General features: G+C 44.5%; 1 protein-coding gene across 3 annotated transcripts in view; it reads left to right on the forward strand.

Moving 5' to 3' along the window:
• Positions 1 to 443: 443 nt before the first annotated feature.
• Positions 444 to 17,931, forward strand: part of TGFA (transforming growth factor alpha) — a 97,442-nt gene continuing 79,954 nt past the window's right edge. Inside the window, exons 1-2 of one of the 3 annotated variants that reach the window (XM_036334205.1) lie at positions 455 to 763; positions 4,531 to 4,615. In XM_036334205.1, coding sequence (XP_036190098.1) covers positions 4,597 to 4,615 — 19 coding nt within the window. In that variant the 5' untranslated portion in view covers positions 455 to 763; positions 4,531 to 4,596. Of the gene's footprint in view, positions 764 to 4,530; positions 4,616 to 17,931 lie in introns of all 3 variants that reach the window. The other 2 variants (XM_036334203.1, XM_036334204.1) reach the window with 2 other exon arrangements.

A 17,931-nucleotide genomic window follows, 5' to 3' on the forward strand; every position in this document is an offset into this window, starting at 1 on the left:
CAACTTCTTCGCTGGCTTCTAAGGGAGCACTTTCCTTAGGCCGAGTCTTAGCAGGCGACCTGCGAAGCTCACAGGTCAAGTCTCCTTCAGGGCCTCTTCCCTGGTCCCTGGCAGCTGCAGTGGGCACAGGTGACCCCCACCTGCGGCTCTGCTCCGCCGCCTAGAGCCTAGAAGCTGCCACTGCGCCTGGGGACACTCGGGCTCCGCAGCAGGCACCGACCCTGGCGCTGGGGCCGGACTGCACTGAGCTGCTACTACTCGTCTGAGGGTGGTGTCTGAAGTCGGGCGCTTCCTGCCTTTTGCTGGTCCTGGGTGCCAAGCTCCCGCGGTGGGGCTCCGAGTCCCAGATCGCCCCGCCCCACCGCCCGCGCCCTGCACGGTGCGTGCAACGTCCCCGCCCCCGGCCCCAAACCTCCACCTCCTATGCCCTTAGGGGGGCACCCCCATCGGGGCGGGAGAGTGGGCCGCTGTGCCCGGTCCGAGGGGCAGAGAGGTGACGGTAACCGCCTTCCCATTTCCGCCCAGGCGTGCAGGCGAGTGCGGGCCAGCCGAGGCACTCGGGTAGCCGAGGCGCTGGGTCCTCCCTCCGCCCGCCCGCGCGGGGGGCCGGCCTTGCCTCGCCGGCGCCTTTTTCCCCGGCCCCGCAGCGCCGCTCCGCCACTCGGGCACCGCAGGTAGGGCAGGAGGCTGGAGCGCCTGCTGCCCGCCGCTGCCGCCCGTAAAATGGTCACCTCGGCTGGACAGCTCGCCCTGCTCGCGCTGGGTACGTATGCCGCCGGCCGCGCGCCCCCTCCCTGCGTCCCTTCGGCGACACCCGCTCTCCCCTGTCCCCTGCATTTCTTTTTCCCGAGGGCTTTTCTCTGCCCGCCTAGAAGAGTGGAGCCAGGTTAGTGCTTTTCAAGGATTGGAAGGGGAGTCCATCGGGCTTCCTGGGGATGGGGGGGAGCCCGTTCCAAAGAGGGGGGCCGTCGAACACCCAGGCTTTCCCCGCGAAGTGGCCACCTGGACTGTGCGCGAGAACACCGGCCCGGGAAGGGAAGCGCAGTGTGCTCGGGCTGGGACTTCCATCCGCCGCTGCGTGTTCGTACACTTGCCCTCACCTCCCTGCTTGCCTGGCTGCCTCCAAGCCCTTCTTCACCCTGCGCGTCGGAGTGTGCAGACTCCCAGAGGGTGGCGAGCCCCGACCCTCCCGCCTACCTTGCCCGCTCCCTTTGGGACCCCTTCCCATCCCTGAGCCCGAGCAGATGTTCACGGTCCCGAGAGGTGCCTTCGCTCTTCTGACTTACAGAGCTCTTGAGCCTTGGAGTAGATTTTGGATTTTTGTGCGGATTAATTGTTTTTTTAATTAACTTCCCTGGGAGACGTGGTTTAAGAGTCAGCCAAGGCAGGAGTGAAACCCTGAGAGTTGTCTATTTCCTTTGAGTTTGTTCTCGGAAGGGAACAAGGGATGGGGGAAGGGAAGGAAAGTTAAACCCACAAACCCGGGTCAGGTCTGCGGAGCGGGTGCGTTCACAGGTCGGTCTGTAAGTGATGAGGGTGCTGCGCCGCGCACCGCCTGGCGGGCTCCGGGCTCCCGGGAGCCGGGTCTGTCCCGTGTGGAGATAGCAGATCAGCAGCCCAGGTGTCCTGGTTATTGCCGCAGCTTCTGTGAAATGAATTGTTCCGTGAATATCCCGAGTTTAACCCTGTAAAGCAAGTTGCTCGCTATATCTGAGTCTGAGAGAAGCTATGGAACTCCTCCCCTCAAATGCCCTGAGCTGCAGCCTTACCCAGTTCCGGGTACAGTTTCAGGGGGTTCGCGGACCCCTCTGTAATCCTGCCCATGCTGGTTAGGAACCCCATTATCCCGGGGAATTAAGCGCAGAGGGGAACGGATGTACCCAGCGAGGTCCTCACCTGAAACTCACCATTAGGTGGCATGTTTATGGATCACTCCCCCTACACACCCCTTTTCCTAAGACCTTTTTGTTTATTTTTTTGTATTGATTATTGTTCTGATTTTAGATGTTTTCAAAGCAATAAAACATTACCAATACACTAGAAGCCTCCTATATGCAGCTCCCTGTTGTAATTTTCTCCGCAAATTCTAGTAGTAGCAATAAGAGCTTGAGCGTTTACTCTGAGTCAGGCACTGTGCTAAGTGCTTGCCATGTATCAACTCATTTAATTTAACACCAACCTAATGAAGAAGGAATTACCACCCCCATGTATAGAGGAGGAAAGTGAAGCTCACAGGGCCCTCCGTGAGTAAGTCGTTGGTCCCCAATTATTAGAGTGTGGAAGGAGTGTGGTTATGAAGAGTCACCTAACTGTGGTCTCTGTGGGCCCATCTCCCAGGTTTGGGACTTGGCCTTGAGGAGAGATTATGGGAAATACTCTGGAACTTGCTGTGAAATGTTGTTGAATTCCTAGGATCTCAAGGTGGGCTTAAGTTCTTTAGTGACAATTAGGGGCAGGACATGATAAAGGGAAACAAATGTGAGGACCCTTTTTGAAAGTTGTCTCCCCCACTGCATCACAGTATAATTGCCCATGAAGACTGCATTCATTCATCTAATCTTTCTCTTTTGCACTGATGAGTATTTGGTAATCTAGTGGAAAGTGAGTTCAACTTGATCTTTGTTTCCTTCTTTCAGAAAAAGATGTATGACTAGAAGGGGTCAATGGGGGGGGGGAATTGGGACATTTGTAATACTTTCAACAATAAAAAATTTTTTAAAAAAGAAAACGATGTGCCCTAACCGGTTTGGCTCAGTGGATAGAGCATCAGCCTGCGGACTGAAAGGTCCCAGGTTCGATTCCGGTCAAGGGCATGTACCTTGGTTGGGGGCACATCCCCAGTGGGGAGTATGCAGGAAGCAGCTCATCAATGTTTCTTTCTCATTAATGTTTCTAACTCTCTATCCCTCTTCCCTTCCTCTCTGTAAAAAATCAATAAAATATATTTTAAAAAAGAAAAAGGAAATGATGTATAAACCTAAAAGATTGATTAATATGTAAAAGCTGACTCATACAATTCCAAAATGTGACAAGTTGGGGGGGGGGGAAGTCAAGGAAAAAGAAGGCAGGAGTAATTTATACCAGTGAGGATTCCTTTTTATTTCTATTTCTTAAACAAAACAAAACAAAACAAAAAAAATCCCACAGACCAAAGGGTCTCAGGTTCGATTCCTGTCAAGGGCACATACCTGGGTTGCAGGTCCAACCCTCGTATGTGGGAGGCAACCAATCGATTAAATAAATAAATAAATGAACGAATGAATAAAAGTATTTACTAGGACTTCTGCCTTCCATCTCACTTTCTAGATTACTAAATACAGTGGGGCCTTGACTTACGAGTCTCCGACTAAGGAGTTTTTTGAGATACCAGCTGTCTCTCGGCTGATTTTTTGCATTGAGTTGATAGAGTAATTTGACTTAAGGAGCTCCTTAACGAGCTCGTTAGGAGCTTACCGAATTAAACTCGTAAGTCAAGGCCCCACTGTACTCATCAGGGCCACATGCATCTTTCATTTGTCCGTTTCCTCCAGAGTTTCTTTTCTCTCTGATTTTCTTCATGTCGTTGAAGGCAGTCCCAGGCAAATCAGGCAGTGTGCCACTGCTCACCCAGATCTAGAAAACCAGTATCTCTCCTCTCCTCCCCATTTTCATGGGGACACTCTGAGAAAGAATCAGTTAATACTCCTGATTACTTAGAACCTGAGCACTGATTGATGTTCTGGCAGAGAGTGTGGAGACTGATGATTAATGGCAACCCTGGAAAAGTAATCCAGATTCCTGTGGTGGCTGCCCTCCCATGTCAGGTTTCCATCGCTGGCAGAGCAAACCTCACAGAGGCTTGGCATCTCCAGTCCCACATCCTCCTTTGCGTCCAGGGAGCAAGATGTGTAATCTTGGGCAAGTTACTTAGCTTCTCTGTGCCTTGCTTTTCCCATCTCTGAAATGGTGATATTAATAGGGTTGTTGGATGTATGTAATGAACATAGAATAGTGCCTGGCATGTATAAGATCTTAATTAATCTTAGCACCATCAAGTTATCCTTGCTATTAAGTGAACCCCATAGAATTTCATTGCAGGTTATGTGGATTCCATAACTGGGAGAGTGTCTGTCTTACTCATCTCATCTCCCTGCTCCCCATCCTTCTTAAGCCAGAAAAATACCACCCAACTTAAAAACCTGCCTAATGATTTTTGTGAATATCATTTGGCAGATGACAAATTCACGCAAGTTTGGGAGTTCTTTTGCACATTGTGAATTCTTTAATTTTTGATGCAAAATATTTGTATTTCCTCCATCACATTTCATGGTCAGGTGTTTACTGATTTCAGCACTAAGTTCCAGTTTTCTCAACTGTAAAGTGGAAATAAAACTGCCCACCTCACAGGTTATTATGAGAATCAAATGAGATGGAAACGTGGAAGCTCTTTATAAACTATACAAAGAAAGGGTTATACACAAATCAAAGTGATATTGTGATACAGAAGTAGGTTTTGTAATCTAGAAATAAACATTATTATTTTTCTGGCAGCTCCCAGAAGGAGGACTGGATGTAGACCTAAAGAAGGACATCCTAGGACGCCAAGTGTCACTAAGGATGTGTAGAGATGAAACAGGTCAGCTTCCCTGTGGGTTTGGGACTGAGGCCAGTAGGAGGCATGAAGTAAGATGTTTCTCCATTGCATGGAAATTTTGTCTTTCAGTGTAGACAGTGGGGGTTGGCCCAGAACACAGGTTTTCCTTCCTGGGCAGCCATAATTAGGGAAAGTTCACTGAGAACATGGCTGTAAAGGTGTACCTGGAGCCTTAGAAGCTGAGTTTCCCATATTTGCTTTTCCAAAATTTGGTTTCCTCAGAATTTTTCTGTAATACGCCACATCCCCTGCGAAGGGAACCTTTCTTGTACGAATAAATGATACTTCGTGCCGTTGTGTTGCTATGGTAACATACAAAAACTAGGTGACTTTTTCCATTAGCCCTATCTCTGAGAGCCTTTTGAACAGGGTCCTACTCTTTGGGCTGCCCACGAAAGGGATGGGCAATGGGAAGTGGAGGTTGGGTCAACCAAAAAAGGGAATAGCCTGACACGCTGAGTTGGGCATTGTGTGCTGGGTTTCACAAGCACAACCTCTGTAGCATCTTCCACAGCAGTGCCCTCAAATCACAACCACCTGGAGGGTTTGGGCAACCGGATTGCCAGGTAGGAAACAGGAGCATTTGCATGGCTAACAAGTTCCCTGGTGTGGCTTAGGCTGCTGCTGGGGAGACAGGGGAGGAACACAGGCTGGGGGGGGGGGGGCGGGCGGGGGGGGGGGGACCACTGCTCTTCAGTCAGTTGCTGTTAGGGAAGCTTCTGGCTTAACCAATTGCGTTTTATCTACAAGTACATTCTGACATTTATAAATGCCACTGTGGATTTATGAGCAACTATTAAAGGTGCTTGCCTCATTGACCAGGGCAGAGTGAGAACTCTTGCTGAAATCTCTTCGTTGTTCTAAGTGCTCTTGTACTTTACCCGGGGGAAATGTGAGGATCCAACGGTATTAGACTTAAGCTAGCCCATGCTAATCATGTCACTCCTTCTTTCTCTTTTTGGATTGCCAAAATTGACTGCTGTTCTGCTACCATTTCAAATATGTATATTTTTTACCCTCACCCGATGATATATTTTATTGATTTGAGAAAGAGAGGAAGGGAGAGAGAGAGAAACACTGATAGGTTGCCTCCCATACATACCCTAACCAGAGATCAAACCCTGTAGCCTTTTGGTGTACGGGACAATACTCCAATCAACTGAGCTACCCCACCAAGGCCATTTCAAATATTTTTAATGACCTCATTTTTACGTATAAACTTCAAGTATAAACTAAACGCTAATATGTTTAAAATTGCATCTAGAGATTTGGGTACTTTTGCTTTTGTTTTGCCTCCCTCCCCTCCCCCGACCATGAAATATCAAGTATAAAAAAGCCTGAAATAGGAAAGCCTGTAATCTGGGCTACCGGAACCATCTCTTAGGAACTCTTCATTTCCAATGCAAGGCACATTCCCTTTAGACCAGTGGTCCCCCACCTTTTCTTGGCGATGCCTCACCTAAGCATCTCTAAAATCCTCATGCCCCCCTGTGACATACAATTCTTATTATTCAAAGAGTGAACTCCTATTCACGTGGAGGAAGCCTAAAGGGCCATTAACTTGGTCTAAACAAGCTTCCAAAGAACATGGCATCCATGAAAGAGAAAAATAAAAGAACAAAAGGACAGTTGAAGTACTGAGGAAGAAATCACTAAGAAATTGTTTAAAAAAATAATAATATGAAGTGATATGAAAAAATAGCAAATAAAGTTTCAAAACATATAATAGAGAACTTAATGCATAAATATGTCCCAATATATATTTATGTACTATATATGAGGCCCCTAGAACCATAAGAAATGCAAAAAATTCACTGTTAGCAGCTCACTCTCTAATTGTCCCCTTTAAAAATCAAATTACCCCCTGTGGGGCGTGTGCCCTATGTTGGGAACCACTGCTTTATACCAAATCTAAAAATCTGGGTAAATTCTTTTGAAATATTATGGATTGGCTGTATTGAATATGATTTAAATAAATCATTACCTCGGCTTAAAGAACAAGTTGGAAGTTTATTGAAATGGAATATCATGTATTTGCTAGTGCTTTCTATTAAGTCGTAGGAAACCATTTTCTTTCATGTAGAGTCTCTCCCCTTGTCAAGTGAAATCTCAGTACCTTTGCTTTTAATTTTTCATTGTTCCCCTTACCTTGCAAAGCTTTCCATTTTCCCCACCTTCTCCTTCTTCTTTCTTGTACTTCTCAGGTACTCGTAGATGCTTAGGGCTTCCTCAAGAAGGCATGTACACATAACTGCGATGTGTAACAAGCTTGTACATACAACTTAGTGGAATTCCAGCCTGCTATTGCCTTGCTTTTTTGTTTTGTTTTAATCTTTGAATATGTTAACATTTCTGGTTAGGAACCTCATCAGCAGAGTTCGGCCCCTCCATGTCCTGCCTTGGATTAACTTTGGTTGGTACTTGCCCTCTCTTTTCTACTTGTTTGAGGGCAAAGACTCAGTCTTCATCTCTGCTCTTGGCCTCTGTGAGCACAGCTGGAGCCTCAGAAGTGACGACTAGATGCTACTATAGCATTTGAAGTCAGAGGACCCAGGCTTGTGTGGGAGGTTTGTGTTGTTGTTTGCTCATTTGCTCTTTGTCTTTTGTTTTGTTTTGAAGATCACTACTTTTAGGTCAAAATATTGGATTCTTACAAAGAGGCCATATCTCCAGCTTGAGTTTGAATGAGGTCAGTCAGTAAACAAGTCTCCTGGGCACTTAGAGGATAGATGTACCTTAACTGCTCCTCCAGCATCTCTTGCCAGGTCTGCGGCATTCTCTGTGTAATTAATGTACTTCCAAGAGGTACCGGAGATTAACTGGCTAAATGGTACACGTAATTTGGTGACACAAAAGCAGCCAACGCTGATAAATGAGAGGTTTGCAATTACACACTCTGCTCCCTCCCTCCGCAGGCCTTGGCAACCAACTGGGAAAACACAAACTTAGGATCCTTTTCTTAGTTGAAGGAAACAGAGGGGGTGGGGGAGAGGCAGAAGAGAGTATAGGGGGAATAAATGGTGATGGAAGGAGACTTGACTTGAAGTGGTGAACACACAATACAATATACATGTATTATAGAATTGTACACCTGAAGCCTGTATAATTTTATTAACCAATATTACCCCAATATTTTTTTTGATTTAATTAAAAAAAAAAATAAGACATGGACACGGACAATAGTGTAGTGAAGGCCTAGAGTGGGGTGGAAGGGGGCAAAGGGTGAGGGGTGATGGGGGACATACTGTTAACAATTAAAAAAAGAAGAAATAGCTCAAGGCCTCTAACTTTTGCCATGGCAGTGGCTCTGAGGAATTGGCATATGAACTATGAAGTGACATAAACTGTTCTCCTTGCTTAGCACCCAGCTCAGATGGAAACTCTGGGCTTGAGCACTTCTCACCTTGGATGGCTCCTGGGTTATTATTTTGCATTGGAGGAGCATGTCATTGGGCCAGTTCGCATGCTGTCCACACCCCCTGCCAACAAATTGAAACAATGACAGATGTTTTTTTGCACATAGCAGACCTTGGGTGTTATAATTAGGGTTTCAGGGATGAATCATAGGTCCCTGAACTAGAATGAAGAAAGCAAGCCTGGGGCCTGAGCATTTTTTTAGGGAGGTGAGGTCAACTCGGACACTACCCAGGTGGGGAATCCTCCTGGATCTGGACTCTTTCTGAACCTCATCAACCACAACACTGCCCCCTCCAAAAAACACACAAAACAAACACACTTATGCTGGCCACTTCGTGCTCACAGATGCACACCCTCTGGTTGCCACCTCTCCATGCAGGCATTTCAGAGCACACTCCTTCTCTGCCAGCCTCAGTTATATCCTACTTATTCTTTTCCCAACATGAAACGGATATCAGCATCTACAAACAAAAGAATCTAAAAAATATGCCCAGCCCTAGCCAGGTTGGCTCAGCAGATAGAGCCTTGGCCTGCAGACCAAAGGGAACTGGGTTCAGTTCCGGTCAAGGGCACATGCCTTGGTTGCAAACTCCTCCCCAGCCTGGTCAGGGCTCGTGCAGGAGGCAACCAATAGATTTGTTTCTCTCACATTGATGTTTCTCTCTCTCTTTCCCTCTCTCTTCCACTAAAAAAAATAAAAATAAAAATAAAAAAATAAAAAAATAAAAAAAAAGAAAGAAAGAAAGAAAAAAAGCCCAAATTTGACTCACCAGAGGCATCCTCTTACTAGGTTTAACCAGCAGGTAGGTATCCTACCAGATCTCATTATGGGTATGGATACAGATATTTGTATATTCACTTTTTTTCCTTCAAAATGCCATTGAGTAGATTATGTTTCTAAATCTGACTTTTATTTACAGTACATAGGGAAACTATTTCTGTGGCAAACAATATAAATATATCTTATCAACCTATGATTTTTTAATGACTATGACACATTCCATTATAGAATTATCATTGTTTCCCTTATTGATTGGGATGTAGGTTGTTTCAAACTTTTAAATACCCAAACCTGAAATGAAAATTCTTGCAGCTAAATTATTACTAGCGTCTTTCAATTATCTTCTATGGACTAATCCCCAGAGCTGGAATACTAAGGTCAAAAGTACACACTTTTCACCTTTTAACATGTTTTGACAATCTGCCCTCCAGAACAGCTGTACAAATTGATACTTGTACCACCTATGTGCCGGGAGCTGGTCCATGCTTGCTGTTTCAAGGGACCTGGCATATATGGCATACTGTTCTTAATATGTTTGCTCACCTTCTTGGCACTATGTGTTTTAACCAAGGTCTCTGAAAAAGGTTGTTTCCCCAGGTAGGGATTTTGCCCTGAAGTTAGGGAGGGAATAAAACCTCTTAGCTAAGTGCCAGGCGGGTAATTAATCACTTTAACTACGAACAATCATGCTTAAGCTACATAATCTTTACTCCCTGGAATGGAGATAAGAAACGCCCTAACCTTTGAAATAGAGATTGATAGGATTGGAATCAACTGGTATAAATACAGATGTAAGAAGACAGAACACACAGAACTAGAGACAGAAGAACTTCGCTGGAGAGAACATGGCAAAAGATCCTGGACTGAACCTGACTACAGAAATGGGCAAGAGAACCTGACTAGAACCTGGTGACTGAACCTGGCTGGAGAACCTGGACTGAACCTGGCTGGAGAACCTAGCAAGAGAACATGGACACAGAACCTGGCTGGAGATCTGAAGCAGAACCTCTCTGGAGATCCAGACCAGAACTTGGCTGGAGATCCTGGAGAACCTAGCAAGAGAACATGGACACAGAACCTGGCTGGAGATCCTAGCCAGAACTTCGCTGGAGATCCAGACCAGAACTTGGCTGGAGATCCTGGCTACAGATCCTGGCTAGGCTGCTGATCAACTGAACGCTGTCTCCACGTCATTCCTTCTTCGCCGACTCCGTCCACACCTTTGGGGACCCCTGGACCTGCTGGGGTTGGACCCCGGCACCTATGTGTCAATACCTGTTTATCAGCAACCTTGCCTATGGTGAATATTATAATTTTCTAGACTTTTCTAATTATGTTGGTAAATAGTATCTAATTATTTTAATTTGTATTTCTTTGGGTTAGACCAAAGTTTGGTAGAATTTAAAGATTCTTCATGTTTGAGTATTTGAATTTACTTGCTTGTGAATTCCCTAGTTCTGTCCTTAGACCATGTTTTGAGTAGGTTGTTTTCGTGTTGATTTGTAAGCAGTTTTTAAAAAATTAAATTGAAAATATTTTCTTCATTTGGCCTTTTAAACTTAGATGTATTGTGTTTGGGTTTACAGAAGTATGATTGTGTTTTTACTTTTAAGGACTTAAAATCTGTTCATTATTCCATTGTGATTTCTACTTTTGCATAATACTTAGTCTTGGGGTAGGGAGGCATTTCAGTGACTGATCTCTCATTTTCCCTTGTACTTTTAAGTTGTGACTTTTTGGGTTTAAATTTCAATTTCTTGGGAATGTATTTCGGTGTAAGATGTGAGATAAAAGTCTAACTTGCCTTTTGTTAAATAATGATCCAGTTACTCTAAACACCATTTGTTGAATAATTTATTATCTACTCACTGAATTCAAATCCCACATTTGTCACCTGATACAGTCTTAGGAGTACTGGGTCTGTTTGTGGAATTTCTGTTCTTTCCACTAATATGAGGCTCACCCTGTAATGAATAATTCTTTTGGGTTGAGAACATGTCATTGCCCAGAAAGTTGGGACAGAAAATATTGAGAACTGGGAAAGCAGACAACGCATTATAGTAAGCATCACTTCACTTCTCCCTCTCATGGCAAGACTTCTCCTTCCCTCCCACCCAGGGCATGTTGGAAGAAGAAACACTTGTGGTGGTGGAGGAAATGAACATTAATGTGGTGACAGAGAGAAGGATCACTTACCATGTTCAATCCCTGGGGAGAAAGGATGCCTTACCTCACTCATCCTCAGCTTGGCTGAGGACTGATGAGCATTGGGTCTCTACTGAAAGGCATGAGGAACCTGCCTATGCTCTCTTCTTCTTTCTGGAATTTGTGCTTTGCAGGATTTGGGGGTCACGAGGCAGGCCTACAATCCACCATGTGATATTCTGGTTAACAGAGACTGTATATTTTCATCCCCTTTCTCAAATGGGAGTACTATGGAGTATGCATTGGCATACCTGGATCCACAGACCAAAACCAGCACATCTCCCTGGAATAAGGAATAATTAAAGAATCTAAAAGGAACTTAGCTGGCAAGTTAGAACACTTTCTATATTAAAACATACTCAGATATATTAGTGAATAGAATGGAAATTGAAATATCAAAATTAACTTTTAGAATGTAAAACCTCAGATAAATTAGGGTGTTTTTTTCCTTTGTTGTAGACTGTGCCCCCAGACTCTAACGGAATGGGTATGAGTTCCTTCTTTTTGCCATTTCAGGGATTTTAATTAAAATGTTTGAGAAATACTGTCCCATGTGGGTGACTAATTTTCTGAAATTTAGAGTAGAACAAGATGATAACTAAAATAAATAACTTTATCATATTCTCCTTACTTTGAATTTAACTTGCTTTCCTTTTTCAAACTTTTCCTAAGGTAAAAACTTAAATTATTGATCTTAGTTCTTTCTTCTTTACTAATATATTTATTCAATGTTATAAATTTTCCTCTAAGTGCTGCTTTAGCTGTATCCCACACATTTGGATGAGTTGTATTTCCATTTTTATTTAATTCAAAGTACATTTTACTTCTGAGATTTCTTCTTTGATCTATGTATTATTTAGAAGTGTGTTGCCTAATCTTTAACTCCTTTGTAGTCTAAAAGCAAACATTGAATGATTTCTGGGCTTTTAAATTTATTAGTGTGTGTTTTATAGCCCAAAATGTGATCTGTTTTGATAAATGCTCATGTGAGCTTGAGAAAGAATGTGTATTTGGACAAAATAGTCAATTATATCCAGTTGGTTGATGGTGCTGTGGAGTTCAATTATGTCCTTACTGATTTTCTGCCTGCTGGATCTGCTTATTTCTGATAGAGGAGTGTTGAAGTCTCCAACTCTGATAATGGATTTATCTGTTTTTCCTTGCAATTCAATTAATTTTTGCCTCATGTATTTTGACATTCTGTTGTTAGGTGCACACACGTTAAAGATTGTTATGTAACTTCATCATTCTTTAATGATTCAGAAGCTATTTCAGGGTCTCTCAGTGCCTGAAGGTCATCACTAGTAAACCTTGATCCCCATATGCTACCTGTAATTATTGCAGAACTTCCATTACTACCTGTGAATTACAAGTTCCAGTGAGTAGTTTTCTCCCTGACTTAGTTAAGCAAAATTCTGCTCTATTTGAAATTTCCTTTGGGGAGGAAAAAAAGTACAAAAGGCATAACTCCAAGTTCCTATATTGGGATCAAATGCTATATCAAGAGAATGGGACCTCTGATGAAGGCCATCATTTCAAGTAAATTCTTATTTTGAACCTTCTGTAGGTTGTAAAAGGTTTTGGTGAATGAACTGGTTATGCCCCAGTGAATAACTTAAAAGTTAGAGATTTACGCTTAGGAAAACAACATCAACTCACTGTATAATGTGAGCTTATTTCTTGTGAAGCGCCTCTTTCCCTTACTGTGGAAGGGAGCGGAAAACAAACAAAAGTCCTTTCAACTAAATTGGATTTATCTTTTATTTCTGATAAAAGGCAGGACTTTTTTTTTCTTTTAACAGTAATAGCAGAGGCATTCGGAGTACCTCCACTGTCATCCCACGTAGACTATCTCCAAGTGAGCAAACAGTTGTGATTTTTGTAAGCTGGGGCTAATGTAATGTGGTTCTTAATTCCCCAATGGTAGCCACTTTATTCACTTGATGCTGTACTATAGAGCTAATGGGCTGAATAACAAAAATAGGATTCATCAGCTCAAAGTGAGGGATGCTGTTTATTTGTTTGTTGAAGTTACTTATTTTATGCATGGATTGTGCAGATTCTCTGCAAGGTTTGGTGATATTGATGCAGAGGGCCATGACCTCGCTCTTGTGCCCTGCCCCTGAATTTTTCATAGCTTGTAGCAGAAGCAGACACATAGTTTTTCACAATATGATGAAATATACAGCGGGCACCTAGGGCTCAAGAAGAGGGCCCTTGGTGTGACAGGGCAAGGTACTCTTTGAGGAGATAATGGCCATCACTTAGCACAGTGCCTATATATGGTAATTTCTTTAAGTGCTTTATGTATTCACAAACTCCTTTAACCCATCTAGAAATCCTGTGAGATATGATTATCCCTATTTTTGCAGATGAGCAAACTGAGGCACAAAATGTAAAGAAACTCACCCAAGCTCCCACAGTCGGCAAGTGGCAGGATTAGGATTTGAACCCAGAATCCTGCCCGCTGATCTAGCCATCTCACCAGTGTGCTTCTCTGTGTCGGTCATGGAAGACTGGATGCTGAGGTGTCTGGAGTCACTCACATGGGAGAGTGCCCTTTTGCAGCAGACATTAGGCTCAACGTAATCAGATTTTCAGACAGCCACTCCCCTAAGTATTTACCATATTGAGAGTACTTTCCATGCATGTAAGTGTCATGCTGGCTAAAAAGAAATCTTACTGCTTTCCAACACTGTGAAATGTCATAAAGAAATGAGTGTGGTAGAGTTTTGTTTTGTTTTTTCTCTCCTTTGGTCAAGACTTCAGATGTTCAGAAGACAGAAGCTCACAAGAGTTGTGCTACCTGACATTTTTTGTTGTCACCAGGGAACCTCTAATAAGAAATTCATTAATGGAGGCCTGTTGGCATTTCTGCCATAATTTTTTTAAAATATATTTTTATTGACTTCAGAGAGGAAGAGAGAGGGAGAGAGAGAGAGAAACATCAATGATGAGAGAGAATCATTGATTGGCTGCCCCCTGCATGCCCCACACCGGATTGAGCCGAAACCCAGGCATATGCCTTGACTGGGAATCGAACCATGACCTCCTGGTTCATAGGTCGATGCTCAACCCCTGAGCCATGTTGGCTGGTCTCTGCCATAAATTTTTTAAAGGGTGTTGTTTTAAAGGATGATCTCTTCCATTTATGCCTGAAAGTCACAGCACGCGAACTGTAGTCTCTAAAGCCCTCTACTAGGGTGCTGGCTCCACCTCCTCCTCACCCTGTTTCCACACCTCCCCAGGTGACATTCCCCCAAATACTAGCGGAACATGGCAGGGTCTTTAACACTTTTACTTTAACACATGTAGCTCCTCACAGTCCCACTAAAGATAGAATCTGGGTTAGCACATTTGCTAATAGCTGGCTTACTTTCAGACTCTTCACCCCCAACTTTAGCAATGACATGTACCCAACAAAAAAGCACAGGTATTTCCATTGACTTGATGGAGTAGCTGATCAGAACAAAATAGCATTTCTGGTTTCACCTGTCTATGGGGACTTTCTTCATGCAGTTGGCAGCATTTTTTGATGACCCTTGCACCTCTGAATAGATAGTTTAATATCTGGATCCTCAGGTGTTAGATTCTACCCATGTTTATTAAAGGTGCTTCTCCCCCTTAGGTAAAGGTGAAGGTGTTGTACGCATTGGCAAACTGTATCACTAATGAACACGTGAAACAGCCAGTAGGACGGACCTCCTTTGCAATGAGTGAGCGGCTGAAAAAAAAATGTAGGTTTTAAAAATCAGTGTCTTAATTAAAGGACCTTAATTTGATAATCCTTTTCTATAGTAACCTCCCCGTAATTGGTTTGCTTAAAGTGGATCGCCTCCACTGAGGTGCCCCTCAAACCCCTCCCCCCAGTATTGACTGCTCGGTAGTTATGTAAAAGCCCGTCCTGCTGGCCCATGGGGAGGAAATGCTGATGTTTTAGAGAGCCAGGAAACTAAATTATCTTCTGAGGTTTAAATACAAAGATAGTAGCTCCTTATAGAAATTCCATTGTTCTCAGAGCTGCGTGCCTGCCTGTGTTTTCCGCGGGGCTTCTGCACGCTGCCCCACAGACTTTCTTGATCCTCACTTGCGTCACCTAATATCTAGTGGCCCACTATCAAACATTTCTTTCTTGATTGATGCTCTTAGTTGTAACATTCAGCTGGAGAAAGAAAGGTTTAACCTTTTGGAACAGAACAGTCCCTATGGGTCAAAATTCCTTCATCTTTTCAGCTTGCAACTCAGAACCCAAGGAACCAGGATTGCAAGGAGCTGTTCAGTAATGACAAGGAAAAGTCTTTGGTGAAATGAGCCTGCTCTTTCCCAGAAGAAAAGAAAATAAATGTGCTTCATCCCCCCAGGATGGGCTTCACCTACTCATCAGGGAACAACGCTTTCCGGCTGTTTGCTCTTCTCTGGGAGGAGCTGCCTGAAGCAGGGACAGGGTTCTGCTCCAGGGGTGACTGTTCCCAGGCCGAGGGTGGAGACGGTCTGTCTGAGAGGCAGTTCCCTCTGCAGAGAGCCCCACAGGCTTGCCCTGCAGATGGACAGTTTATCTGAGTTCCCAGCCTTGAGAAGTGAACTAGAGAGGAGTGTGGGGATGTTTATTATGCCAGAAAATGGGATATGATACGTGCCTTCCGTGGAATATACCATTACGCAAGGCGGGTACCAGCTGGCCTGTGATTGGGAGAGTCAACCCCTTTCTCCTATGTGCGTGGCCGTCACCCCTGAGGACGGCACAGCCCAGAGCCGGGTTCTGGCTCAGCCAGGAAGGCCCTCTGGGGGCTGTGATGTCATCTGACTCCACTGCGTGCTGAGCCGAGCAAATGTGGGTGAGCGGCCTCACTGTTTGGCCTTGAAGATAACAGTCATTAACTTTTGTGAAAAGGCATGTTTAGGCTCCCAATCGAAAGCATTAAAGAAAACTGGGTTGTCCTGAACTACCCACCTACATCTGGTCCTTGGTTTTCTCCACTTGAGCCTCTTTCATACATGGTTCAGTCATTGTTTTCCCCTGGGCTGTGTAACACCTGATGAGCTAGCTTTTCCAGAGGCTTCACAGCAGACATTTCCTGAAAATCTGGGGCTTTGTTTATATAAAAACCTTTGGCTTTGAGGAGGCGGAGAAACTGGGTAGAAATAGTATTGATATTCTTAGGTTCTACCTCCTTTATGCTGGGGGAAGGGAATCCACTTTGATTTTGTCGTCATACCAGCGGTGCTCCTGGATGGCCTCTTGCTCCATTGACAGTAATTGTGTGTGAGAGCGTGTGCGTTTCATGTAGAGGTTTCATTTCCTACTTCGTGGGCCTTTTCTTTTTCTTGCTCCTATTCTCAACTTCTGCGGTGCCTTGCTAAAAACCTAACATTGAGTGGTTGACAAATACGTCTTTATTAATGGCAAATAATTTACCCCCAGTTTCTCTCTTCACTTCTCTCTTCCTCCTCCCACCCTCATTTCCAAAACTTCACTGACGTAGCAACAGATGTTACAGGAGCAGAAATGGGAAATGGTACCACTTTCTAGGTCAACTGCGATTACTTGGAAGTGGCTGTTCAGAAGGATTTAAGGCTGCACCTGTGGGAATAGTACTGTGAACAATTAGTAATGTCTGCTTCGGGCTGAGTGTGGATGGGGTGATACATGTGCATTGTATTTGATTCTTGCTGGAGATGGTAGGACACTTTAAGAATGAGAAAAAGATGTGTGTTTTCAAGGAACTGATTGAAAATGATACATACCACTTATGTCACTTACATTTCATGCCCTTTTTAACACACTACTCTGATTTTTAAAAGGTGTTCCATAAACCTAATACCATAACCATAGAAGTGTTACGGAGTCCTGTTAGGCAGGATTAGCATCCCAGCAAGGCAAGAAGCCTCTGAGGGTGTGGACTGGTATGGCCTGTCATCATTCAGGACACGGGTGTTTGCCTCCCTTCAAAGTAAGAAGCAGAAAACCACAGCTAATGCTGGGTGACGAAGCTCTGTGGTGACTCAGGTCAGCCGGTCTGGGGCCCTTGTTGAGTTATCAGCAAGAGTGTTCAGGCTGCCTCCTGATTCACACGGAACACTGACTTCTACCTGTCCTCGAGGGAAGGACTCCTTTTCCAAGAGGATAGTGGCGTGTTGAATGCTCAGCTGAGTGGCCAACTTAGGATCATTACACTTGCGTCAGTGAGGGCCGCTGTCTGTTCAGTTCTCTCCCACAGGCATCATGGGGTGGTGGGGGGTGTGAAGGTGGGTAGGAGGGGGTGGAGGGGTGCTCTGAGGAGAGTAGAGAGCTAGGCTGTGCCCGCAGGCGCATAAGGGGTTGCTGCAGAGGCAGGGCATTTGGTGCAGAGAAACCTGGAGCAGAGAATAGCCTCTGAGTCTGTACATTTGCAACGTGCGCATGTTCTGGTCCCAGGTCAGCACAGAGCCTGTTCGCTTGGCTCCTTGTGTGTCTCCCAGGTGTGTCCGGGGTTACCTTAGACTGAGATTCTTAGGACCTGCCTGGAGCTGACCCGGGGAAGGACCTTCATTTTAGCTTGTGGCATCCCAGAGGATCTCAAGGGTAGTGGGTAAACCCTGGGCGGGATTTTAGTAAGAGCTCTTTAGAGAAGTTTGAGATCATCAGGACCAAGATAAGACTGTGTGGATTTGACCCTTGTGGGCATTCAGCCTGCTAATGGATTTCTCCAGGCCTGTGTTCTGGTATGTTTATTCATTTGTTTACTTTTTAGTTTTTTGGAAGAGATGAGTGGTCAGGAAAGGTTTTTGAAGACATTGATGTTTGAACTGGCCTTGAAAGTTAAAGAAGGCCTGGGAAGGTGAAGAGACGGAGGGGAAAGGTAGAGATGAAGATGGGGTAAAGAGAGCAGGTCCCTGAAGGAACAGGACCAAAGCG

This window comes from Myotis myotis, unplaced genomic scaffold, assembly GCF_014108235.1.
Source record: "Myotis myotis isolate mMyoMyo1 unplaced genomic scaffold, mMyoMyo1.p scaffold_m19_p_14, whole genome shotgun sequence".
In the NCBI taxonomy this organism is placed as follows: Eukaryota; Metazoa; Chordata; class Mammalia; order Chiroptera; family Vespertilionidae; genus Myotis; species Myotis myotis.